Here is a 17,320-nt window from a genome sequence, read left to right as displayed (position 1 = left end):
GCTTTCTGGAAAGACCAGCTGCCGGACTCCAGGATCGGAGAAGCCCGCTGGCAGAGACTAACTTCTCACCCAAGTCACAGACAGTAGAAACCACAGGCTGCCTTTAGTTATTCATGGCAACAGGGGCTAGAGTTAGTTACACCCGAGGAGGCCAGCAGCCAGTGTCAGGCACAAATCCCTTTACATACCTTAGGTGAAAGGGCCTGAATGCTCTTGTTCATCAGCATGTAGGTGAAAGAGAATGAACATTTACTGACCCCCATACTATTTTATAGGTTCTGTTTAAATGATATACTCACAGGAACCTTATCTCTAAGGTATCTTGTGATAATTCGTATCTATTTTTAAAATATGGGTACTATGGGCTGGGCACGGTGGCTCACGCCTGTAATCCCAGCACTTTGGGAGATGAGGCGGGTGGATTGCCTGAGCTCAGGAGTTCAACACCAGCCTGGTCAACATGGCGAAACCCTGTCTCCACTAAAAAATACAAAAATTAGCTGGGTGTAGTGGCAGGCACCTGTAATCCCAGCTACTCAGAAGGCTGAGGCAGGAGAATCACTTGAACCGGGAGGCAGAGGTTGCAGCGAGCTGAGATGGAGTCACTGCACTCCAGCCTGGGTGACAGAGTGAGACTCTGTCTCAAAAAAAAAAAATATATATATATATATATATATATATATAAAATATATATTTTTATATAAATATATGTGCATCCCCCACCCCCATGTATACAGTGAAAACACAAGGCTGCCAGAACCTCCTTCACACAGTGAAGCAATGCATACACGTTAGCTTTCATTTACTTGTTTTCTATAGCCTCTGGGTTTACTGAGCACTTCCTCCATCTGGAAACACTTCCTCTAAAATGTCACCTTCTGTGACACCTCACTTTCCAGTCTCCCAGTCTCTATCTCATCACCTACTGCTTTTCTGTGTCTTTGAGACATCCAGTTTACTGAAGTTTCCTTTAGGGTTGAGATACTGTTTACTCAACTTGTACACACAGCACCTAGGATCCTGCCAAATGATGGGATGTGGAATGAATGAATGGATCTGTGGCCAATCAGCCAGTCAGTACAAGGAAGAGTGTTAATCCAAACCCAGATGGGTCCAATTCCAAAACCCGTGTTTGACTCACTCCCCCAAATTGACCTTTCTCCAATTTAAAGCAATTCCCTAATAAAAAAGTTTGATTCCCTAATCAAAAAAATTAATGTGCTAAATGGAGTGAAATATCTGAAGATACTCTTGTAACACATACACACACACACTCTCTCTCTCTTTCTTCTTACAATGACACAGATAGCTTAAATGTTAAATCCATAGTCACTATAACAATCTGTATATCCAGCCCAAGCATATAAACCAGAATTCCTGCCCAGCAGCTGAAAGCTTTAACAACTGCATGGCAGTGGGAACATAAACATCATTTGGACCCACAAAACCTGCATTTAGTACTCATTGGACTAGGGTTAGCAAACAACCCATTTGGCCGTGGGTGTGGCTCACAAGATGGCGCAACTTCAGCACCTCACTGGGACATTAACAACGCAGGGTGAGCACAGGCCTGCTTCAGGGTGACATGCTGGACACACAGGAAGCTCAGTGCTTATGTCTGATTTTCTTGGGCAGGTGAATGATCAGAATTGGCAAGTAGCTCCTGCCTGGCACAACGCAACAGCAACAGAAGAAAGACGAGGTAAGTTCTAGAAAATGGCTCAAATTGTGCTTTCAGCACTTGTCCCTGTCTGTAACTTGTTATTAGGTATGCAACGAGGCAAGTAAAAACACCCGGAAAGGTTTTAGAAACTTTCTGCAACAATCTAACAGGGCAATTTTATCTCTATTTAACAAAAATTGTGTTTCTATTTGGAATCTATTTTATTTTATATTAATTCATTTTTATTGCATTTTACTGATGTACTAATCAGCTAATGACTAGAAAAAAATGTGTAATAGTCCACAAAGAATTTGAAAAGTAGTGAAATAGAAAACAACAAAACCAACTCATTAAAAGACAGTGCAAGTATAAAAAGATAAGCCACAGAATGAGACAAAATACTTGCCACACATTAATTATGAACATTTCATGTAAAAAATTCTATAATATGTAAATAATCAAATTCAACTCAATTAGATAAATGGGGAAAATTCCTGGACATTTTACACAAAGAAATTCTACTGCCCTATTAACATGTGAGAAGTGCTGGACCTCACTATTATCTGAGAAATGTACATTACAATGACAAGTCACCACAGAGCAGTCACCAGACTGGCAGTCGTGAAGCTGATGAGGTGCTGAACGACAAAGACTCTCAGACACAGCTCCTGGGAGCGCAGACTGGTCACATACTTTAGAGAACTCTGGCAGCGTGAGCTGCAGCTGAACACACACATACCCCATGGGCAGCAATTCCACTGCTAGGAACCAACCGAAATGTGTTCACGTGGGAACCAAAGGTGGCTGAGGACAATCACAGCAGCAGAGTTTGTGACGGCCACAAAGTGAAAATAAGCCAAATGTCCACCAACAGCAAATTGGATAAATAAATGGTGGTGTATTTACACTGCCAATAGTAAATAGCAGTGAAGACTATACTAGCAGCGAAACCACAGCTTCAGGCAACAACGCGAATGAACCTCACAGGTGTGACAGCACCCTAGGTCTCATCTGAGTTCCCTCGTGGGATCTGCAAGACATTCCAGGGACAAACTGTCCTATAAATTCAGTAACATCATGGTGCTGGAGTTATTTCCCTCTATAGAACCAGCCTCCACTGGGTACCCAGATGTCATGGGAGGTCAGGGAGGGGGTCCTTGAAAAAGTCTTGGAGTGAGAGGAGCACTGTGAGACCAGGGAACAATTCAGGGTCTGGCATGAGGTCCGAGTTATAGGAGTCACAAGCCAGGTTAGCCATGGGGCTGCCCCAGTCGCCTGCTGGCTTCTGTGTTCCTGCTGGGTTGAGGAGGGCAGGCCTGGCTGTGGCTGGACACAGGGATTTCTGCTGCTGGAAAAATTCCCAAGGGGTTGGGCAGCAGGTGTTAAGGAGGCTGAAGTAACCTAGGATTCCCAGAAATGTGATGTTGATGGAATGGGAACATCTGGGGAAATCAGATCAGGTTTGGGGAACTCAGGGTCCACTAGGACTCTTTTTAGTCTAACTAATTATTCAGACTCCGCAGATCACACCTGCATTCAGAAAGCTCCAGGCCAGGGAGTAGAGCAAGGCAGCCTGGAAGCAGCAAGCAAGTCTCATCCGTGGGAATGGCCCTTGCAGCGGTTCCATACAGCTGTCCTGAAGCTGGTCTCCTCGCTGCACCCCTCACCAGCCCCGCTTCCCTCCCAAGATTGCTCAGGTGGATCAGAACTCACATGTGTGGTGTGGATCGATGGTGCCTGGAAGCCTCATATCCCACAAGAGTCTGAATGTCTTGCAACAACGCACAGAATAGTTCTCAGAGTCCCTATAAAGGTCATTCCCAGATACAAGAATCACCATCCTCAGGGCAGCTCAGAGCCAGGCTTCCTAACACGTATTCATCATAGTGCTCCCAGCCTAGCTTACCAACTGGGGCTCACTTTCACCGGAAGCAATGCTGCTTTGTACCACAGCGGATATTGCATCTTGACCAGATTTCCAGGGAAATAAACTAGGACGTTAACCCAAGGTCAACTCTGTACTTAGAGAAGTGGGGATTTTTTTTTTTTTTGAGACAGAGTTTCGCTCTTGTTACCCAGGCTGGAGTGCAATGGCACGATCTCGGCTCACCGCAACCTCCGCCTCCTGGGTTCAGGCAATTCTCCTGCCTCAGCCTCCTGAGTAGCTGGGATTACAGGCAAGCGCCACCATGCCCGGCTAATTTTTGTATTTTTAGTAGAGACGGGGTTTCACCATGTTGACCAGGATGGTCTCGATCTCTTGACCTCGTGATCCACCTGCCTCGGCCTCCCAAAGTGCTGGGATTACAGGCGTGAGCCACCGCGCCCGGCAGAAGTGGGGATTTTAACTTGGGAACCCTTTACTCCCAGCATGGAAGATGAAGAGCTGAGATGCGCATTTGAAATGCTACAGGAATCCCCAAGGGGAGATGTTGCCAGGTCCAGAGCTCAGCAGAAAGGTCTGAAAGCCTCTTTTCAAAGGCATCTTGGTGAAAAGAGCCCACCGCATGCAACTAGCAGCAGCGGAGCCGTCTGCCAGCACTGTGTGGGCACGCGAAGGTGGCCTATCCCTGGGCTGCTTACCTTTCCCGCAGGCCTGCACCAGGCCGTACCACTCCCCGCAGCTGTTACATAGCAAGGTGAAGGCGGTCTCCCGGTGGCCTGTCACGTGGCCTGGGGCGCACACGTACAGCAGTTCATCACCCATCTCCAAGCCGGTGCGGCCCTGCAGGATGGTGTGTGGGAAGGAAGGCGGGTCTCCACATGGCTTCTCTGGGGAAAAGGAATCACAGTCAGCTTTTCCAAACTGTGCGGAACTTTTTCAGCCTGTGAGAAAACAGACTTAAAACACAACTCTCCCCTGCCGCCCGCCACACCCTCAACTATGATCACAGGGGCTGTTTCTTGGTCCCTCTGGCAACTTCAAGGCCTGGCAGAATGCCTGGAACAGAAGAGGCACTCAAAAATACTTGTTGAGTGAATAAATGAGATACAAAGTGCTACAACTTTGCATTTTTAAATTGTCAAACAATATTACCTTCTAATGTCTCCTTGAAAGGAGGGTCTGGAGATACATGCCTACCAGCAAGCTCCTTTTTGCCACATTTCGATAAGTGAAACGGAGCTCTGACAAAGGCGAAATGTTACAGACTATAGAGTACAGCAGAGGGTACCTCCCCACTCCCCCACCCTCAACACCAACAGCAACACTGTTACCAGTTCGGTATATATAAAAGTCATACACACACACACACACACACACACACACACACACATTTCTGTTTTGTTTTTTTTTTTTAACATAAATGGGATTTATATCATATGTATTATTGAGTGCCCTGCTTAAAAAAAAATGACAAACTATTTTTTAGGTTCACATCCAAGTTAAGCAGGAAGTACAGAGAGTTCCCCTACACCCCCGACTCTTCCACACACACAACTTCTCCCACTGTTAAGATTCTGCTCCAGAGTGGTCCATCTGTGACAACTGATGAAATGCCACTGACACCTCATTATCACCCAAAGTCCATAATTTACCTCAAGGTTACCATAATTTACTCGTGGTGGTGTACATTCTATGGGCTTTGACAAATGCACAATGACACATATCCACTATTATAGCATCATACAGAATAGCTGCACTGCCCCAAAGTCTTCTGTGCTCTGCTTATCTATACCTTCCTCCTCCCTAAAGATTGCAAACACTGATCTTTTACTGTCTCCATAGTTTGCCTTTTCCAGAATTTACATAGTTGGAATCATAGCACGTAGCCTTTTCAGATTGGCTTCTTTCTCTTAGCAACATGCAATTATGGTTCCTCCATGTCTTCTTATGGCTTGTGAGCTAATTTATTTTTAGCACTGAATACTATTCCATTGTCTGGATGTATCACAGTTTATCTATTCACCTACTGAAGGACATCTTGGTTGCTTCCGAGTTTGGGCAACTATGAATAAAGCTGCTATACCCATACATTTTATAGGTTTTTGTGTGGATATTAGCTTCTGGTTCATTTGGGTAAATACCAAAGAGAATGACTGCTGGGTTGTGTAGAAAGAGTATGTTTAGTTTTGTAAGAGCTGCCAAACTGTCTTCCAAAATGGCTGTACCATTTTGCATTCCCACTGGTAATAATGGGTGTTCCTGTTGCTCCACATCCTGCTAGGATTTGTTGGTTTGTATTCTGGATTGCAAACATTTTCCCAAGTCTGTGACTCATCTTATTCTCTAGACATTGTCTTTTGCAGAACAGAAGTTTTAAATTATAATGAACCCCAGCTTATCAATTATTTCTTTCATGCATCATGCCTTTGGTCTAAGAAGTCATTGGGATACCCAAAATCATTTCGGTTTTCTCCTAGGATAATTTCTAGCAGTCTTATGGTTTTGTGTTTTACATTTAGGTCTATGGTCTATCTTGAGTTAATTTTTGTGAAGGGTGTAAGGTCTGTGTCTAAATAATTGTTTTTCTATGTGGGTATCCAATTGTTCCAGCAGTTATGTAAAAGAGATTATCTTTGCTTCATTGTATTGCCTTTTCTCCTTAGTCAAAGATCAATTAACTATATTTTTGTGGGTCTATTTCTGGGCTCTCTATTCTATTCCATTGATATTTGTCAGCTCTTTCACCAATACCACACTATCTTGATTGCTATAGCTTTATAGATATCTTCAAGTCCAAAAAGTTCAACCCTTTGACTTTGTTTTCTTTCTTCAATATTTAATTGGTTATTCTGGGTCTCTTACCTCTCCATATAAACTATAGACTTTGTTAACCCATTTGTGCCAGAGGTTGCAATTTTTTTCTATATGAAAAATCAGACCTTGGCAATGACCTTGAGCAGCAGAATATTAATAACTCCCACAAGCTTAGCATTCCAACGATGGGACACTTGGCACAAATGGGCTAATATCCATAAAGATAACTTGCTGGGATTTTTATTGGGGTTGTGTTCAATCTATGGGAAAAACTAACATCTTCAAAATCCATGAACATAGACTATCTCTTCATTTATTTAGTTCTTCTTTGATATATTTCACCAGAGTTTTATAGTTTTCTTCATCTAGATCTATAGCTCTTGTGCATAATTTGTTAGATTTATACCTAAGAATTTCATTTTTTCTTGGGGTGCTAATGTAAATGCTAATGTGGTGCTTTTTGGCTTTTTTTTTTTTTTTAGACAGGGTCTCACTCTGTCACCCAGGCTGGAGTGCAGTGTGCGATCACGGCTCTCTGTAGCCTCGACCTCCTGGGTTTAAGTGATCCTCCCACCTTGGCCTTCCATAGTCTTGAGATTATAGGCATGAGCCACTGCACCAAACTGGTAATGTGTTTTTAATTTAAAATGTCACTATTTAATTGCTGGTACATAGGAAAGTGGTTAACTTTTGTACATTAACCTTGCATCCTGCAATCCTGCTATAATTGTTTATTATTGTTATTTTGTATTATACTTTAAGTTCTGGGATACATGTGCAGAAAGGGCAGGTTTGTTACTATAATTGCTTATTAGTTCCAGTTTTTTGTTGATTCTTTCAGATTTTCTACATAGACAATCATGTTATCTGCAGACAAAGACAGTTTCAGTTGGTCCTTTGCAATCTATAGACCTTTTATTTTATTTTCTTATTTACCTACCAACATATTTCTCAAAATATATCCCTTCTGTTAGGCAATGAATATTGTATTTCTTTTCTTCTGCTTAATTTAGATTTAACTTGCTTTTTTTTTTTTTGAGTTTTCTAAGGTGGAGGCTAAGATGATTGATTTTAGATTTTTCTTTTTTTTTCTAATATATGTATTCAATGCTATAAGTTTGCCTTTAAGCACTGCTTCCCACAACTTTTAAAAAGGATTTTCTCCAGGTGCAGTGATTCACGCCTGTAATCCCAGCACTTTGGGAGGCTGAGGTGGGCAGATCACCTGAGGTCAGGAGTTAGAGACTAGGCCAATATGGTGAAACCTCGTCTCTACAAAAAATACAAAAATAAATTAGCTGGGTGTGGCAGCATACACTCGTAATCCCAGCTACTCAGGAGGCTGAGGCAGGAGAATTACTTGAACCTGGGAGGCGGAGGTTGTAGTGAGCTGAGAATGCATCATTGCACTCCAGCCTGGGTGACAGAGTGAGACTCAATCTCAAAAAAAAGGAAAAAAATTTCATTTTCATGTGGCTAAAAATATTTTAAAATTATCTTGAGATATCTTCTTTGACCCATGAATTATTTAAAAATGTGTTGTTTCATCTCCAAGGACTTTGGGATTTTCCAGCTATCTTTCTCTTACTGATTTCAATGTTAATTCCACTGTGGTCTGATAGAGATGTCATATTTCTATTCTTTAAAATTTGTTAATTTGTGCTTTATGGCCCAGGATGTGGTCAGTCTTAATAAATGTTCCATGTGAGCCTGAGAAGAATGTGTAATCAGCTGTTGTTGGATAAAGTAGTCTAAATATGTCAACTATATCTAGTTAACTAATGGTGCTGTTAAGTTCAACTATGTGCTTGCTGATCTGCCTGCCAGATCTGTCCATTTCTGACAGAGGGGTGTTTAAATCTCCAACGACAACAGTGGATTCATCTATTTCTCCTTGTAGTTCTATCAGTTTTTCCTCATGTATTTTGGTATCCTGTTGTTAGGCATGTATACATTAAAGATGGTTATGTCTTCTTAGAATATTGACCACTTTACCATTACATGATGCTCCTCTTTATCCCTGATAACTTTTCCTTATCTGAAGTCTGCTCTGTCTAAAACTAGGATAGCTACTCCCACTTTATTTTGATTAGTGTTAGCATGGTATATCTTTCTCTATCCCTTTACTTTATATATATATGTGTGTCTTTATACTTACAGTGGGTTTCTTATATACAACATATAGTTGGGTATTGTTTTTTAACACTCTGATAATACCTGTCTTTTAATTAGTGTATCTAGACCATTGATGTTTAGTCATTGATATGATTGGATAATCACTATAATTGTTATTGTTTTCTATTTGTTACCTTGTTTTCTGTTACTATTTTTGTCTTCCATGGTTTTTATGTCTTTTATGATTTTAACTGAGCATTTTATATAATTCCATTTTCTTTCCTTTCTTAGCATATCAATTATACCTGTTTTTAAAATTTTTATTTTTTGCCTTTTTTAGTGGTTGCCCTGATGGTTGCAATGTACATTTACAAATCTAACTCCACTTTCAAATAACACTATACTATACTTCACAGGTAGTGCAAGTACCTTATAAAAACAATATATGCCTAATTCCTCCCTCATGTCCCCTGTATCATTGCTGTCATTCAGTTCACTATTGAATTGCTGCTATTTTGTACAAACTATTATCTCTCTGATCACTAAGAATACAAAAAATAAGTTTTTATTTTACCCTCACTTATTTATTCTCTGATGTTCTTCCTTTATTTACATAGGTCTGAGTTTCTGACCTATATCATTTCCCTGCTCCCTAAAGAACTTCTTTTAACATTCCTTGCAAGGCAGGTCTATTGGCAACAAGTTCTTTAATTTTTTGTTTTTCTGAGAAAGTCTTTATTTCTCTTTCACTTTTGAATGGCAATTTCTTAGGGCATACAATTCTAGGTTATGTGGTTTTTTTTCCTCTTAACACTTTAAATATTTTATTACATTTTCCTCCTCCTCCTCTTCTTCTTCTTTCTTTACTTTCTTTCTTTTCTTTTTTTTTAGATGGAATCTCTCTCTTATTGCCCAGGCTGGAGGGCAGTGGCATGATCTCAGCTCACTGCAACCTCTACCCCCCGGGTTCAAGTGATTCTCCTACCTCAGCCTCCCAAGTAGCTGGGATTACAGGCACCCACCATTACACCCTGCTAATTTTTTTGTATTTTTACTAGAGACATGGTTTCACCATGTTGGCCAGGCTCGTCTCGAACTCCTGATCTCAGATAATCTGCCTGCCTCAGCCTCCCAAAGTGCTGGGATTAAAAGCGTGAGCCACCACACCTGGTCTTATACTCTCTTATACTCTCTTCTTTCTTGCATGGTTTCAGAGGAGAAATTACATATAATTCTTACTTTTGCTCCTCTATAGATAAGGTAGGTTTTTTCCTCTAGATTCTTTCAAGATTTTAAATTTATCTTTAATTTTTTGTAGTTTGTTAATGATATGTCAGGGTGTAGTTTTTTGGGTATTTATCCTATTTGGTGTTCTCTGAGCTCCCCGGATCTGTGGTTGGTTGTCTGACAGTAATTTGAGGAAATTCTTGGTCATTATGGTTTCAAATATTGCTTCTGTTCCTTTCTTCCTTCTCTTTCTGATACTTTCATTATGTGTATGCTATAGTTTTTGTAGTATCCCATAATTCTTGGATATTCTGTCCTCTTTTTTATCTTTTATTTCTCCTTTTCAGTTTTTGGAAGTTTCCATTGCCATATCCTCAACCTCAGAGATTTTTCTCCTCAGCTATGTCCAGTCTACTGATGAGCCCATCAAAGGCATTTTTCATTTCTGTTACGGTGCTCTTGATCACTCACATTTCTTTTTGATTCTTTCTTAGAATTGCCACCTGTCTGTTTCTAATACCCATCTGTTCTTGTATGTCATCTAATTCTCCCATTAATGCCCTAAGCACAGTCATTGTAGGATTTTTAAATTCCTGGTCCTATAAATTCAATGTCCCTGCCACATCTGAGTCTAGTTCTGATGCTTGTTTTCACTGTCTTTAAACTGCATCTTTCATCTTTTAGATTGCCTTGTAGTTTTGTTAAAAAGTGGACATGATATATTGGGCAAAAACAACTGTGGTAAACAGGCCTTTGGTAGTGGGTTAGGAAGGTGTGGAGGGGGGAGGAAGTGTTCTATAGTCCTATGACTAGGTCTTGGCCTTTTGTGAGCCTGTGTCCCTGGACTGTGAACTTCATTGGTGCTTCTCATTTTTTCCCCTCCCATCTAGGTGAGAGAGGATGGCTACAGGGAGCTGAATTTCCCTCCCCTCAGTCGGTTAGACTCTGATAAAATATTTTTTCCTGACCACAGACCTTGTTAAGAACAGAATATTTTGACAATGTCCTGTTTACAAAAGAAAGAAAAAAAAAGAACAGAATATTCTGGGGTATTTCAAATGGTTCCTTTTCCTCTCTCCCTGCTGGAAGGACAAGATTTTTCTCTGATATTTTCTGTAAGGACCTGATAGAGCTCTTGGAGGTAAAAAAGCATGGGGTCCTTTGATGACTGGGTCCCCCTGGGGTTTTTAACTCACAAACTTGTCCATACTGAGCTTCCAGAAATTCATCAATTACAGTTTAGGTTTTCCTACCCTGGCATTGGTTTCTTCCAATTGCTCTGCTTAGGTAACTTGTGATTCTCTGTTTTTACTTGTGTCTTCAATTCTAGGGACAGCCGTTTGCCCTGTGACCTCACTTTGCTGATGGATATAAGAAGAGCTATGAATGAGTCCATTTGTTCAGCTTTTTATTTGTTATGATGGAGCAGTAACTTCTAAACTCCTGGTATGCTGAGTCAGAAACCAAAAGTCTTTTTTTTTTTTTTAATATTACAGCTCTTTCCACATTAGTACTAAAATCTACCTTAGTCTTTGGTAGCAAACATTATTGAATCATTACACAGACATTTATATTGATTCCAATTTTTCACTATTAAAACAATGCTTCAAGGAACAGCCTCATATGCACATTTTTGTACCTATCTTATTCTTTGGGCTAAACCTCTAGTAGAGGAACTGATGCATCAAAGTGATGTTGTTGCAATTTAAAAAAATCAAATTCAAATTTCCTCTTCTAATTCTACAGGTTGTTTTCCTTTAGTCCATATGCAATCGTTACCTAAGAAGCATATTGCTTAAAAGACAGTAGACTGAGAAATGAAAATAAAAAATCTGATTTGTGCTCTAAACCTCCCTGACTGGCCTCGCAGTTTGTAGTTTGGTAGTATTTTCTTAAAGACACTCATTGCTCTGCATATCCTTTCATATGAGAGAGATTTTGAATGAAGAAGTGTGTGAATATACTTCAGGAAGACAGCACAGAGTGACACATTTTGACCAAAACTACCTTGACTCTCGGAGCCTAGGAGATCAAGTGCTTATTTAACCTATATGGTGAGTTGGAACAAGCAGTCATCTGAAACCCTTGCCACAAATCCAGGGGCTCCCTCCGCAGGGTGTGTAGGGGACAATCATGTAGGTGAAGCATGAACCAGTCATCCAAGTCAGTCAAGTCAGGCTGGACCAAATTCCAGCTGGTATCTCCAAGGCAAAAGGCTTGGCCCTTCTGCTTTCCTCAGCTGCCCATGACTCACGCTGGATGCCCCACTTTTTTCCTCCTCAAGGATCTGGTTCGGAGAAACTGGAAGGCTCTTCAGCAAACACTATGAAAGGACTGATTAATACTTTCAGTCTCACATAAATCTATCTAAGGAACACAACACCAGCTCCTTGGAAGGAAAATTCAGGAGCAGGGAAACTGTTTTGGAAGTAGAGAAAAAGGAACTTCAGACTCAACTCAGATCCCACCAGACTCATGAGATCTTCTCCTTCAGAGTTAATTTTCAAAATGACACAGGCTAGAAACTGGCTCAGGAAAACCACAATAGAGCTGCTGAGATTCTAGGTACACATACCATATGTTTCTGGATTTCCTGCAAACGTTCAAGACAGGAAACACAGTTCTGAGCTGGGATGATTCAGAAGCTCCAGTACAACAGTGCTGTGCATTAACACAACCAAGTGCATGGCAAAAACACCACTCATATCCAGGCGCAACTTGACTCAGTTCCTTTCACTAATCTTCCCATCTTGAACCTCACAAGGGAGCTATGGAAAACAGCCGGCTATATACCTGGACCCTATTCTCCTCTTTAGGGAAACTTACATTTGGTAAGTGTACTAACAGTCTTGATACTGCTTCTCGATTCTTCTATAGATAGAAATTGTGGTTTGTGAACACAGATTTAAGACCTGGGTTTCAACCATTTCAACATCAAAAGATATATCTATTATTTTTCCTTCCAAGAAAAGATGATTTTATAAAAGATCTTGTCTATCAATCAAATGTTTATTCATAAGTACATCTGTTTGACTCATTTTTCAACTTAAAAGGGCATATTTGCCTGCTAGTCAGAGCTTCTAATAACCTGTGTTTCCACAAAGAGTTTAGAACTCATACGAAAGTTGATGTTTTTATTCTGAGAAATTGTTGATTTTAATCTTGACCTTGGAAATTTTAAAGAAAAGCCTGCAAAACCCATTATTCCTTTGCAAACCAAAAATGTAAAAATTCTGAAACGAATGCTCGACCTTTCCTCTTCCTCTTGCTGTTACCTAAGCTATGTGTCTTTAGGGCCCCCTGCCAGCTCCCTCCCACCCACTCCACAACACACAACTGGCACTGTCCTCCCAAGAAGAGCTAGTTCTTACATTCTCTACATCAGTGGCTCCCAAAGGTGGACACGCATCAGAATCACCTGGAAGCTTTGTAAAAACACACCTGGCCCTCCTTTTGAGTTTTCGACTCTCTAGCTGAGGCCCCCAAATTTGTATTTCTTGAAAGTTCCCAAGTAACACTGAGACTGCTGGTACAAGGACCATCCTTTGAGAATTGCTGCTGTAGATCAAAAACCTACCCTCCAAAACAGGCAAGACCAATATATAGTGATAATCAGAATAGAGATGGCCTCTGGTTCTCCTTGGAGTAGGGAGGGGTGGAAGATTATTGGAAAAGGGCTCCAGGGAACTTTCTGGGGTGAAGGAAATGTTCTATATCATGATTGGGTGTTGATTACACAGGTATACATTTGTCAAAACTTGTCAACTTTAGATCTGTGCATTTTGCTGATGTAAATTATACCTTAATTAACTAAGTTAATTTAAAAAATATCTCCCCTCAGAAAATCTGTAATTTATTCAGCATGAGGTATAAGTGGTTGAAAATTATTCACAAGCTCTCCCATGGGTAAAAAGACATATGCATGAAGATATTCAATCATGGTATTTATTATAGTGAAATCCATGGAATTGCCAACATGTCTAATAACAGGAGAATGTTTAATTTATACTAGTACATTCATATGATGGATTTTTATAGCCATTAAAAGTCACCCTTTGAAGCATGTTCAATGTCATGGAGAAATATAGATCTATATCTATATAAATGAAAAAAACAAGAATTCAATCTTATATGTTGTTCATATAATCCTAATTTAGTAAACTAAATAAAACATGCAGGAAACAAAAAAAGACTAATGCTAAAATACTTACATTAGGGAAGACTGATTATGAGAGACCTTAATTTTCTTCATACTTTCTAGTAAAATAACCACATATTCATATTTGTAATAGAAAATCTATTATAACTGTAAAAATGGAGCTAATGACACTTATAGAATTGTTACCAGAATTCAATCAACTTATGCCTTGCCCAGTGCCTGCCACATGCCTGGAACTTAAAAAGGTCCTGAATAAAAATGAGTTCCATTTCCCATATAAATAGTTGGAGACTGATGGTCTTTTGAATGGCTCTGAATGGATTTTCAAGTAATGATGGTAACTGAATACCCACTGTCCTTAAACCAAATAAAGTCAACCACACCATGGCTAAATTAGAATTGAATGCCACCTGGGGCCATGAAAAGGAGAAAAACAAAATGCTCATAAAAAGATAAAACCAGCTATGGGTCTGTATTTGCCCATTATTACATGGCAATAACAGTCAGTGATAGAGGCTTGGTTCAAAGTAAGAAGCCAGCAGAGTTGGGAACGCAGAGGATTACTGATGGATTCTTGGGGTTGGGCTATGGTCCATGAATGCAGCAAAGAATCAGTTTAATTTGCAATGGTGATTTGCTGGAAGGTTCCCCTTGCCTGGACACAGACAAGGGCTGCGTCTCTGGATCTGTCAGGTTAACTTCGTTTTAACAAAAAAGAACTTCTGTAGAGAGCAGGGGAAAGCACAGATCCACATGCAACTATGCTACCATTCTCACACTCTCTCCTTTTGGTAAGCAGGGCTCCCTAGAGGAGTCTTCTTCCAAGTCAACAGGGTAGTCTGAACGTATAGTTTGTCATCCATATAAGGACACTTTTGAAAATGAGTGGGAACCTGGTTAATAATTATCAGCATAAAAAAGAACTGTCCCGGGCAAACTGGAAGGCAGGGCACCCTAACATGAGCATCACACATCCCAGCCCAAACAGCAGCACCTGTGAAGGTAAGATACTCAAGAGTAAGAAGAAAGGAGCATCTCAAAAAGCAAAAAGCCTGCAGTGACTGGGTCTGAGTCCCTGCTCCCCTACTTACTTTGGACAAGTCACTTTGTTGTGCCTCAGTTACTCATCCGTAAAATTTAAATAATAGTAAATTCCTGCAGTGTCATGGGGATTAAATGAGTGAATACAGGGCACTATAGCAGGTGTTAGCTATTACTATTTTCCTCCTGAAGTCGACAATCTGAAGCAAAGCCCACAGTTAGAGCTGCAGCCTCAGGGTCAAAAAAAGTGGTGGAGATGTTTGCATCAGGTTTAACTGGATCTGGGGACTTGCTGCACAGGATTGGGAGGAGTGGGGACAGGCATAGGAAGGTGCATGGGTGAGAGGTCTCATCTGCACCTCCCAGGAGCTGTGTCACTTGAGACAAAGCACCAAATCTCTCTGTTCTTCAGTTTCCTCATCTGAATAGAGAGAATGATAACACCCTGCCTACAGTATTGCCTCGCTTATTAAATGAGATAACATTTGTGGGAACGCTCTGGAAAAACACAGTTTTGGAGGTATAGAATATAACTGTAAAGCTGCTCAATGATTTTTTTTCTTGTTCTCCTTTTTGTGTTTTAAGGTATTATTTATATAAATAAAATTCATCAATTTAAAATGTACAGCTTAGTCAATTTTGCTAAACGTATCCAATTGTATCACCACCACCACCACCACCACAATCAAGGTGTAGAACAACTCATAGACCATATTCTACTTGTCCTTGGCCCTGGACACCCTCCCCTACTCCACACTACCCCAGGCAACCATTGAGCTACTTTCTCTCACTGGGGAATTTCATTCAAATGGAATAATATAGTATGTATATTTTGTGCTTGACTTTTTTCATTGAGCTTAATGTTATAGAGATTCATCAATGTTTTTGCATGTATTCATATTTCATTCTTTTTATTGCCAAATACTAATCCATGGTATGGATATACCACATTTTTTGATCCATTTATCCGTTGATGAACATCATTTGGGTCACTTCCAGTTTTGGGGTTTTATGATAAAATTGCTGTGAACGTACATTTTTGTGTGGTCATACACTTCTCTTGGGTCAGTACCCAGGCATGGAATTACTTGGTTACATGCATATTAGCTGCATACATTATATATATATACACACACACACACACACACACACACACACACATATGTGCATATTAAACTTTGGTGAATTATGTTGAAAGAAATTATGGGTTGGTTTATTGAAAACAGCATAACATTAAGGTGAAGAAACCATAGTATTATCACGGTATGTTGTTAGAGTTATGTGGCACTAGATACTAATCACAGTCACAGCTCATACTTATTGAGGTCTAGGCTAAGTGATTTACTTGTATTATTCTGTTCTGTCCTCTTGACAACTCTATGTCATGGGTTCTAATATTTTTCCCAAGGCAAGTAAGTGGTAGAGCCAAGATTCAAACCCAGGGATTGTGGGTATAGAGCCCACAGTTATAACCTCTTTTCATTATTACTATGTTCCAGACGTTGTTTCCTTTGAGAACACCATGGTTTAGCTCTGATTCACTTTCTTGTCATAAACAAGGGGCTTGGAGGACTTTACATGAAGGACAAGTTTGGGGGTTTCTGATCTACCGGACTGTACCACCAGTAGCTGGAACAATTTTCAGAAAATGTTCAAAAACTGCATGCTAGCTGAGAACCCTACAGTGGTTTCCTTTTTCCTTTCCAGCAGCTGCTATGGAACAACATGCAGGTAGATACCTCCAAGTCCATGCACAGAGGCCATGTGGACCCTCACTGGATCAGCAGAGGCTTAAGAATAAAGTTGTCCCTGGGTGCACCCAGCCCTGGGCACTCATGTATGTGTCTGCGAGGCAGGGCTTTGAACTCCTCCTCACATTCACCACAAGCCAGAAGACCAAACCACAAGGCCCTGACCACACCGAGAGGTCCAGAGCACAGCCCCAGCTCTTCTGAGCAGCACAGAAGTGGAGAAGTCTGTCTGGGTTGTTGGTGCCCATGGCCCCAGGCCACAAAGACATCACAGAGATACCTGCTTCTGGGGCCAAAAGACCCACTGGCAACACTTCTCTGGCTGCCCAGACACTTGGCATTTGTGGAAACTGGCTGTGGCATATCAGGACTGGTCTAGCCCACATTTTTGGAGTAGGAGACCTCAGGTCTGAGAAAACAAGACCTGATGCCCACCCAGGCCTGGGTATGTGGGTGGCAGGAGGGGGCATCGCTGCTTACTGTGACGGGGATGATTGGGGCTGACCTCTGCAGCCACCTCAGGCCTGCCCAACAGCTATTCAAGCCCCCAAGTTTGTGCTGACCCAGCCCACTCTCCCAGAGCTGCAGCACAATGGCTCACCCGGAGCTAGTCTCCCAAAGCCACAGGGATCTTTAGACTCCTAGCCCTTGCTACCCGTGTTCTG

The 17,320-nt window shown here is 40.9% G+C and overlaps 1 protein-coding gene across 2 annotated transcripts in view; it reads right to left on the bottom strand.

Moving 5' to 3' along the window:
* Window positions 1-17,320, bottom strand: part of SUSD5 (sushi domain containing 5) — a 48,682-nt gene that overhangs the window by 19,433 nt on the left and 11,929 nt on the right. For both annotated transcript variants that reach the window (XM_021666437.2, XM_012435568.2), the window contains one exon: window positions 4,247-4,435. In XM_021666437.2, coding sequence (XP_021522112.2) covers window positions 4,247-4,435 — 189 coding nt within the window. The remainder of the gene's footprint in view (window positions 1-4,246; window positions 4,436-17,320) is intronic.

Source organism: Aotus nancymaae, unplaced genomic scaffold (genome assembly GCF_030222135.1).
Source record: "Aotus nancymaae isolate 86718 unplaced genomic scaffold, 86718_ANA_hifiasm-v0.15.2.pri h1tg000019l, whole genome shotgun sequence".
NCBI classification, from domain to species: domain Eukaryota; kingdom Metazoa; phylum Chordata; class Mammalia; order Primates; family Aotidae; genus Aotus; species Aotus nancymaae.
This window is presented reverse-complemented; position numbering and strand designations above follow the sequence as displayed.